Below are 9818 nucleotides of genomic sequence, written 5' to 3'. Positions count from 1 at the left end.
TATCTTGCTGTGGCCCTCTCGGACTGTTTCTCATCCAGTCACCTGTGTGATATTATTCACTGAGCACCTGTGTTTCTCATCCAGTCACCTGTGTGATATTATTCACTGAGCACCTGTGTTTCTTTGCAGTAATGACTCTTGTTGCCCAGAATTGACCTTACTGGTTTTGTTTTGTTTTTGTTGTTGTTGTTGGAAACATGGTTTGTCTATGTAGAGCAGAGCAGGCTGGCCTTGAACTCACAGAGATCCACCTCTCTCTGCCTTCGGGGTGCTGAGATTAAAGGCGCACACTGCCATGTTTGGCTTTGTGAATGTTAGGAGCGCACTCTGCCCCAGATGGGCCACAGCCACTGCCGAGCTGTGTCACAAGCTGTGCGCTGTGCCGTGTGCAGAGGGGAAGCAGGGAATGGCAGAGGAAAGAGAAGACACATCCTCCTCTTTATTGGTTTATTTAGCTAGTTTAACAGAGTCTCACTAAGTGTCCCAGGCTGGCTCTGAACTCCCGTTCTCCCTGCACCAGCCTCCCAGGAGTATGCCACCCAGAGCCAGGCAAGGAGGGTGGAGTCACAGCACGAACCAGACCTGTGAGGGGGTGGGCAGAGAAGAGACTGAAGTCACCCTGAAAAATGGTGAGTGAGTTGTCTGAGAATATCAGTGAGGGTCTGGCAAGATGGATCTCTGGTGGCTAAGCCTGGAGCCTGTAGTTATCCCTGGACCACAGGTAGAAGCAGAGAACCACAAGGGGACCAGGGACTGAGTCCTCCCCTCCCCGGATGAAGTAAGAAATGTTACCAACAAAACCAAACTAATGTGAAAAAGGAGAAACAGACGGGGGAGGGGCAGCATTGACCACTGCTTCCTTACTAGGGCACATGGGACCCAGGCCTCATGTTCCTGCCATGGCGACATCCCACTGCGACAGACTGTGTCTTTGAACTGAGAGTCTAATAAACCCTTCCTCGCTTGACTTGCTCTGGCAGCATCTTGTCACAGAAGAAACGTGACCGACACACATGTCTCACAGACATCCCCTGGCCCCAGCACTCCTGAGGCTCTGGCAGGGAGACGGGTGTGGGCCCCATGCGACCCTAAAGCAGGAAAGGAAGACAGTGCTAGCTCTGCCCGCTGGGGAAGGGCAGGTGCGCACTGCCTGCCTGCCTGCCAGTCAGAGGACTTCTGACTGACTGGTGGTTGTCTTCGCTGAAGCCCAGGCTGGTCTGGAGTTCACAGAAATCTTCCTACTTCAGTCCGATGAGTAATGGCTAAGATTGTGAACCCAGCCAGGGATACAGAGAAAAGAACAAAAGAGCTAGGTGGTGGTGGCGCACGCCTCTCATCCCAGCACAGGCAGGTGAGGCCAGCCTGGTCTACAGAGTGCGTTCCAGGACAGCCAGGGCTACAGAGAGACCCTGTCTCGAAAACCAAAAAAGAAAAGACAAAGCAAACTCAGCTGTTAAGAGCATGGACAGCTTTTCCAGAGCACTTGGGTTCAATTCCCAGCACCCACATGGCAGCTCACAACTGTCTGGATCTGCCTCCCTCACACAGACATACACGCAGACAAAACACCAGTGCACACAAAGCAAAGATAAATAAATTACAAAAAAGTGAATAAATAGTTTACAGATAAAAATTAGGGGCTGCAGGAGAGATGGCTCAGTGACTAAGAGCACTGGCTGCTCTTGCAGAGGACCGAGGCTCAAGCCACACCATCCATAACTCTAGTTTTAGGGATCCAACTTCTTCAGGCCTCTAGGGGCACCAGGAACATAAGTAGGGCGGACAAAACACACAGACATTTTAAGTAAAATCTATAGATGGCTACCGCAAATGCAACAACCAGATCAAGACTGAACACATTTAAAATCACAGAATTATTGTTCTGCACACACCCACAATGCACTTGGAGGTCAGAGAGTATGTCATAGGTCTTGACACCTGGTAAACTGCTCTCCTTTCTATGTTGGGGTGTGGGGGGAAGCAGAATGGGAGCTGCTTCCCAGCCTGGCCTGAGGAGCCCACTGCACCAACGAGAGAGGAGCACAGCAGCCTTGTTTCTCATTCATCCAAAGGAACAAAGGTTTATTGAACACGAGCTGCAGGCTGCATTGTGGGACCTCAGCACAATCCTGGCCCAGAGAAGAAAACAGCCTGGGCAAATTCTGTCACTTGGTCAAACATTTTACAACAAAAATTGCGGCTGGAGCCCACAGCTTCCTCACTCAAAGGTGGGTTTGCAGAGATGGATGGGACAGGCAGGAGGGTGCCGGCAAGGGCACTTGCTTCCAAGCAGCACCTCAGAGCTGGGAGCTCCTGCGTCTGGGATGGCTCTGTCTGTGGATGTCTTTGGATGCTGGTCCTGACCCTTGAGCACACACGGGCCCTCAGAAACTGAATTAGACAGTCCACCCTCCTTGATCTCCAAGGAAGAAAAGCTCTGGCCGTGTGCAGTGCCACAACCTCAGTTTCCCCACCTGCAGGGTGATAATTTAAAATGATGGCTGGGGTTGCAGTGGTGGCTTGGGCCCAGCGGCTGCCTGAAACAGAGTTAGCGTGCAAATGAATGGTGGCAGCCAGCTGCTCCAGAAGCAGAGACCTGTTTGGGCCCATCTGAACAAAACATTCATCAGGCCCCTGAGGAACACAGTAGGCAGCTCACTCAGAGGTTCTCTGACCATGGCAAGAAGTTCCTGAGAGCTGCAGGTCAGTTGTCAAGGAGACAGTGATGGTTTCTATGGAGACAGCTGAGCAGGACCGGACCCTAGAGGGAAAGCCTTGGAGGGACAGGTGTTGTTACCTTGGACACCAGAGTTTGGTCTCCATGGCAACAGCTGTGAGATCTAAGCTGTCTGGGGGCGGGACTTAGACAGCTGAGAAGAGCTGGAGGTGCACCTTGGGAAAGGGGCAGCTTGTTTCCATGGAGATTAATGCTGGGTCACCCTGAGGACATTCAGCGGGGGAAGACAGTCTCCATAGTGGTTCATCAGGGTGGGGACAGGCAGAAATGGAGTGGCAGGTGTCTGGTCTCTAGGCCAGAGGAAAGGAAGTGTGGTATCCATGGTTACAGAGGAAAGCAGGATGTGCCATCTCGACGGGTGCGCTAGTCAGAGGACAGGTAAAGCTGCACTAGCGGCCTTGGTTATCTTAAGAAGCCGAGCAGCATGTCTCTATGGCAAGTGAGAACTTCAGGGCTTTTGAGGTTGCGGGAATGATCTCTTTGGTGACAGCCCCAAGGAGCCTGGGAAGGGGCATTCAGGTGAGTCTACTCTCTGGCCAGAGAAATACCTGAGGGGTAGGCATGGCCACTGTTCCTGGGAGCCAGCTGGGGACATTCTCCCATAAAGCCAAAGGTGTTGGGGCTGTCCTCCATAGTGACTGGGGACAAGGCATGTTACCTTGGAAACTTATAAGGACTCTCTGGAAGAGTGGGAATACGGAGTCTCTGGGTCACCTGCCGGCACAGGGCACGGTCACCTTGTGACCCATACACAGTTTTCTGTTTCAATGGACAGCTAGCTGACTGTCCAAGACCAGTGTCCATCTCCTGGGATATACAGGGCTTGTGTGGCCAGTCTCCAGCTAATCCTGGGGGTCCAGCCTCCAGGTGACTGAGGGGGACTGTTTTCCAGAGGGCCACAGAAACCGTGGGGGTCCTGCTGGTGTATTGGGACCCTGGGGGTTGGGGGAGAGCATGGCTCTTCTAGACAAAGTCTGGAAGACGGGACATCCACTATCCAAAGAAGTGGGCTTGGCCACTGTCAGAGTCTCTCAGAAGGCGGCACAGTCAACGGCCAAGGACACAACAGGTGTGTCAGCTTGCAGCGCACTGCAGGGGTAAGTCATGTATCCAGACCTCAGGAGGTGTGGTCAGTGTCCAAAGACCATAGGTAGCTGAGTTAGCCTGCAATGCCCCACAGGCTGTCATGTATCCAAGGGATTCCTGGTGAGTAGTCTGTCTCCAGGGGGTGTGCAGAGCCCCTGGTTCAGCCATCAACATCCACAAACGCCCGTTCTCATGGTTCTAGACACGCAGCGGGGTCCAGGCAGCTGGGTCCCTTGATCCTCCTGCCCAACCTCCTCCGCCGGCCCAGCCCCAGCCCCAGCCTCCTGGGGCCGGGTCTGGGGCACCTGGAGCACGGTAGCAGTAGACGCCGAAGAGGCGTCGGGAGGCGTCCGGGAAACCGAGGCTGCGCACGCCCGGCCGGGGGCCCCCGCAGCGAGTGCGCGGATTCACGATGGGGTAGCGCGCGCTGCCATCGGCCAGCCAGCCTGCAGTGCAGCGGTCCAACAGCTGCAGCTTCCACGCGGCGAACAGCTGCCCAACCTTGGCCACCGTGGCACCCCGAGCTGCGCAAGCCCGAGCCGCCCCGGCCAAGGCCACCGGCCGCAGAGGCTTCAGGAAGAACACGCGACCTGCGGGACCCGGGGGTGTGTCAGCATGGGGCCGGGGCTGGGCCCGCCGGACTGCGGAAGCCGGGAACTCCCAGCTGCGGGTCCATCCCATTCCCTGCCATCTGCTTCTGCCAGTGCGATGCCCGCGCCATGTGGCATTTCACTGCCCCCCTGTGGCAGCCCTGGGAAGTCTCCTTCCTAGTAGCGCAGGGGAAGGGGGGGGGGCTGGTCACATAGGGGCGGGGCTGATGCTCTTGGAGGCAGGAGGCGTGCACTTCAGGGCGATCTCTGTCCCTCGGTCCGCTGGGCAGCCCTCCTATTTGGGCCGGTACCTACGTTTGGGAGGGTTTTCGCCAGTAGCCTTAGGCGGAGGATCTGTGTTCTTGCGGGCAGGGTCTACACTCTTGAAGCGGGCCTCCAACCACAAGGTAGGCCCTACGCATTTCGGTCAGGCCTTCCTCCAGGGGTCGGGGACTATGAGATGGAAAAGGTCTCCTTGTGGCGGAGCCTATTCTGTGTGTGTGTGTGTGGGGGGTCTTTACAGGGATGAGACCTATGCTCTTGTCCATGTGTCTGAGACAAACTTCCCTCCATCTGCCAGGCGCTATGACTAGGTGGTTAGGGCCAGTCTTCTAGGGATTGGAGACTAAGCACCTGGGGTGGGTTTCCTTCTAGAGGGCAGGGCATATGCGCTTGGGGCGGACCTTCTTCTAGGAACTGGGCCTGTGCACTCAGGAGTGGGACCACCCTCCAAGCATCAGGGCCTATCCATGTGAGGCAGGCCTTCAGGGAGGGGTCCTTTGAACTTGAGGGGTGGCCTCCTTCCAGGGAGAGGGAATAACACATAGGAGGGAGGAAAGAGGGAAGGGCTCCCTTCAAGGGGTAGAGCCTAGATATTTATGGGTGGAGCCTCACTTCAGAGACAGGCCTAGACTCTGGTCAAGTATCCTTCCAGAGGTCGGGGCTTAAGCTCTTCTTCTTGGAGGAAAGGACTCACCAGGGAGGTTGGACGTGAAGCAGAAGGCATCATATCGTTCCTCAGCGTTGTGGCGATAGCCATAGTTGCGCACGCCCCCGTTGGTGCCCCCAGCGGCCCCAGGGCTCCCAGCCCCGCCGCAGGGCTCCCGGGCCTGGCTCACTGGGTACTGCACGGAGCCATCCCGCAGCCATCCGGCGCTGCACCAGTCTAGGCCATCCCGCCACGCTGCGTGCAGCTGCTCGGCCGATGCCAGAATGCCGTCCTGCTCAGCGCAAGCGCGCTGCGCTTCCACGAAAGTCATCTTGTAGCGGCCTCCACTCGGGTGATAGGGGAAGACCACTCCTGGGTGAAAACGGATGGGAGTCTGTCGGGTAGGCCGGGTTTTCATGCTCTTACATGAACAGAACATTCAGTCCTCTCTCTCGGACACGAGCACACTTCTGGCCAGCTCGCATGCATTATGGTCCTTCGGTTTTCACTTGGGGCTTGTCCCCTCTCCCTAACAGGCTTACTCATGCCTACTCTTCTGCGGTTAGAGACCTTATGTTTTTCCTACCCTTTCCCACCCTCCGTTATTCCATTCATTCTTCAAAACCCGACGTAAGAAGTGTTTATTTGCTTTTTGAGACAGTGTCTTTCTGTGTAGAGAGACTGTACTGGAACTAGCTTGGTAGACCAGGCTGGCATTGAACTCAGAGAGATCTCTTTCAAAGGGCGATGAGAGTTTCCCCACATCAACATCAGGCGGTTCACAACCACCTGTAACTCCAGCTCCAGGGGACCTAAGATGCCTTGACCACATGCACACACATTCAAACACAGACATAGAAACAAAAGCTGTAATAAGTATTTTTAGACGAACTATTTCCCTACCCAATAAAACCTCTACTGTGCCAACTTGATTCGGTTTGCCCCACACTGTCCCCCAATCTCCTCTGCCCAAGCTTCAGTCACCTTCCAGGTCCAGCTTGACCATGCCGGCGTCATCCTCTAGCTCATTGGTGACCTCGCACTCGTAGCGTCCGTAGTCCTGCAGGGTGACATTTCGGAGGACCAAGGAGGCGTCCCCGGGCCCGTCGTTCTGCAGCTCGGCCCGCCCTCGGTAAGGGCCGAAGGCTCGGTGCTGGGGACCCAGAGCCACGAAGACATCGGCGAAGGCCAAAGGGTCTACGACCTTGGTCCACTTGAGGCGGACGCCGTCGTGGCCGTGGGCGGCCGCCTCGTAACGGTAACGGCAGGGTAAGACGATGGTGCCCCCGCGGTGGCTCACCACCTGCCCGGGCGCCGTCTGCACCACCACGGAGCCGGACTCGCCCTCTGCGGGGCGACCAATCAGGGATCAAAGGTGCGATAGTGGGGGGACCCAGAGAAGGGATGTAGGTCTACGATAGGAAAGGAAAGGAGCTCCGACGAGACTGAGTGTTGGGGACCACGGCAACCCACCACCCCACCGACCCGCGTCCTTCGCTCTTGGGGGGGACCGGGGGACGGGACCGCACAAGACTCACCCAGCACGTGCACGACTTTCTTCCTGCCACGCTGCGCCCCGGCAGGCACGGGGACCAGCAGGAGGAGTCCCCAGGCAACCGCCCAGAGCGCGCGGGGACCGAGGGCCGCCGGAGCGCACGCCTACGGGCACAGGAGCTGCGTCCAGCTGTACCGTCCCGACCCTCCGCAGCTCGTCCTGCCCTCCCCAAAGGGGTCTCAGCCTCGGTGCTGTCCGAGCGTCAGGTGACTCCTCTTGCCCTCCCCCATGTCCCCACCCCCGCTACCGGAGCGCAAGGCGGAGGGGGAGCAGCTGCCCGCATCGTGGCCGCAAGGTTATCCGCGCGCCAGGAGACTGCAGCAAGCCCGGCGGAGTGGGGGGATGGGGGACCGGGGGCAGCGGGACGGGCACGGGAGGAGGGGGGAACATCTGGCGACTGAGCCAGGCCGAGAGAGACAGAGAGGTAGAGACGGAGAGACCCAGAGACAGAGACAGGATCAGAGACGCGGAGACAGGGACACAGAGTCAGAAATTCAGAGAAAGAGACAGAAACCTAGAGATAAACACAGACAGAGACATAGAGATGGAGACCCAGAGACAAAGACGCAGAGAAAGACCGAGACTCAGAGGAAGGAGAGGCTGGTGGGTAGAGACAGGAAAAAGAAAAAGTGAGCACTCTCCCCCTCCAAATAAAGGGTAGACATCGGGGGGCAGAGAAGGGGAAAGTACCGAAGAACGAGAAAGAGGAGGCAAGAGGAAAACAAGAGGAGGAGGAGGAGAGAAACAGAGACACAGGAGAGCAGGAGAGATCAGGAGCCCAGTGCAGCACAGCACTCACCATCCTGGTTGCGGCCCCCGCCGAGCGGCCCCTGCGCTTCCCGACTGCGCAGGCGCACAACGTTCCGGCTAGCCGGTCCCGCGGTCCGTGCAATCCCGGCGTCTGCCTGCAAGGGGAGGAGGACGCGCGGGGCTTTAAAGGAGCCGTGTTCACCGCACGGAGTTGGGGAGGGGGAGGGGCAGCCCAGGCGCCGCTGAGCTGGGAACACGGCGACGTCGCGACCTCCCAGCCACGAGGACTACCTTAGCCAGTGGAGGAGTCTCGCAGGCCCAGTTTGCACTCCACGACTGGTGTGGCTGCAAAGGAATATGAAGGATACAATCACCCAGTGAGCAGATAGGTAAACCGAGGCTGGCTCGCCAAGCCCCGCCCCCCCCACTTTTTTTTTTTTTTTTTTTTTTTTGGACAGGGTTTCTCTGTGTACCAGCCCTGGCTGTCCTGGAACTCACTCTGTAGACCAGGCTGGCCTCCAACTCACAGAGATCCCCCTACCTCTGCTTCCCCATTGCTGGGATTAAAGGTGTGCGCCACTACTGCGGGCTGGCCAAGTTCCTTAACCAAGTCTCCCAGTTTCTGCCAGCGCAGGGAAATCTAAGTCCACCACCCTTCCTGCAGCCCCATACACACTTCATTTTATGGTGGTGACTCAGGACTGTTACCCAAGTACTCCGGGGGGAGGAGGAGAATCAGCAGTTCAAAGTCATCTTCTGCTGTGTATCAAGTCTCAGTCCAGCATGGGGGAGACGGAAAAAGGAAAGAGGGACACGGGATTGGAGCCATAGACGGAAACCTCAGCAAGTCTGAGACTAGCCTGGCCATGCTGGTCCTGGGGCTGAGGCTCAGTTGGAGGAGGGCTCACCTTGCATGCATGAGGTCCTGGGTTTCATCTCTGTCGTCATATAGCAACAGTAGTGGTACATACCTGAATCTCAGCACTGGGGAGGCTGAAGCAGAAGGATTAGGAGTTCAAAGTCATCTTGGGCCAGTTGTACTGGTGCATGTTGGTAAGATATGCTATAGAGGCGGAGGCAGGAGGATCATGAGTTTCAAGCCAGCCTGGGCTACACATTTGGTGCTGTTGAGGTGGCACACAGCACTTGGGATTTCTATGAGTTGGAGGCTAGCCTGGTCTACAGGTGACAGCCAGAATTAAATAGTGAGACCCTGTTTCAAAAAATCAAATTTGGGGAGAAGTTACCTTACACTACATTGGGAATTTAAGGCTTGGGCTACGTAAGACCTTATCATATACAGAGTGAGTTCCAGGACAGTCAGAGCTACACAAAGACCTCAAAACACAGAACAAACAAACACATGGGAGAGCCAGGCATGGTGGCACAGGCTGTGTTCCCAGCACTTAGGATGCTGAGGCAGGAGACTAGCCTGGGCTCCATATCCAGACCCTGTATCAGTTTTCTGAAATGATAGAATGGAGTAAGCTGATAAACTTAGGTCTTCCGTGCACTGGCAGGAGCAGTGGCTTCGTTAAGAGGTTTTTCCTGGCCAGGTGGTGATGGCGCAGGCCTTTAATCCCAGCACTCGGGAGACAAAGGCAGGCGGATCTCTGAGTTTGAGACCACCCTGGTCTACAATAGCTAGTTCCAGGACAGACTCCAAAGCCACAGAGAAACCCTGCCTCAAAAAAAAAAAAAAAAAAAGAGGAGGAGGAGGAGGAGGAAGGAGGAAGTTCTGCCTGCCAGCCTGTTGTCCATCTGCTCACTGGGTAGCCATTCTGGAAACTTGGGCTCCAGCAGACACTAGAGCTGTGAATGTTCTCATAAATCATATTCCAGCACAGGGACTCCGAGGAACAGGTCCAAGATCTTGTCCTCGCTGGCTGTGTTACTCTGGGAGACCTCTCAGCCTGGGTGGGTCTCCAGGCAATGACTGGGTTTTCACCAGAAACCTGGCCAGAGACTACTGGGCCCCAGTCACTCCTAAGCTCCCCTCTTCACCCAGTTTCTAGACTAAAGAACAGGAAATTGAGAACCCTTTCCAATCATTTGTTGCCTAGCTAGCCTCAGTTGTCCTGGAAAGTGAGCCCCGTCCCTAATTCAGATGTGCCTGGGTACCTGTCTTCCTCACCCTCAGCCTTTTATTTGTGTGTTTGAAACAACCCTGAC

The 9818-nt window shown here is 56.1% G+C and overlaps 1 protein-coding gene across 1 annotated transcript; it reads right to left on the bottom strand.

Annotated features, from left to right (window-relative positions):
• Positions 1-2054: 2054 nt before the first annotated feature.
• On the bottom strand, positions 2055-7892 carry Hapln4 (hyaluronan and proteoglycan link protein 4). The gene is made up of 5 exons (XM_005086148.3): positions 7696-7892; positions 6880-7000; positions 6326-6688; positions 5390-5713; positions 2055-4413 (listed from the first exon to the last, which is right to left on the bottom strand). Exons 1-5 carry the CDS (start codon positions 7696-7698, stop codon positions 4022-4024), a joined length of 1203 nt encoding a protein of 400 aa, XP_005086205.1. The 5' UTR covers positions 7699-7892; the 3' UTR covers positions 2055-4021.
• Between the last annotated feature and the right edge of the window lie 1926 nt (positions 7893-9818).

This window comes from Mesocricetus auratus, unplaced genomic scaffold (genome assembly GCF_017639785.1).
Source record: "Mesocricetus auratus isolate SY011 unplaced genomic scaffold, BCM_Maur_2.0 Super-Scaffold_6731, whole genome shotgun sequence".
Taxonomy (NCBI): Eukaryota; Metazoa; Chordata; class Mammalia; order Rodentia; family Cricetidae; genus Mesocricetus; species Mesocricetus auratus.
The sequence above is the reverse complement of the archived record's forward strand: the minus strand, read 5'-3'. Positions and strand labels throughout refer to the sequence as shown.

Coding starts and splice junctions, on each gene's coding strand:
- Hapln4 (XM_005086148.3), bottom strand. Junction 5,714..6,325: donor GGTCAAGCTGGACCTGGAAG/GTGACTGAAGCT, acceptor GTTTTCACCCAG/GAGTGGTCTTCCCCTATCAC. Junction 4,414..5,389: donor CTTCACGTCCAACCTCCCTG/GTGAGTCCTTTC, acceptor CGGGTCCCGCAG/GTCGCGTGTTCTTCCTGAAG.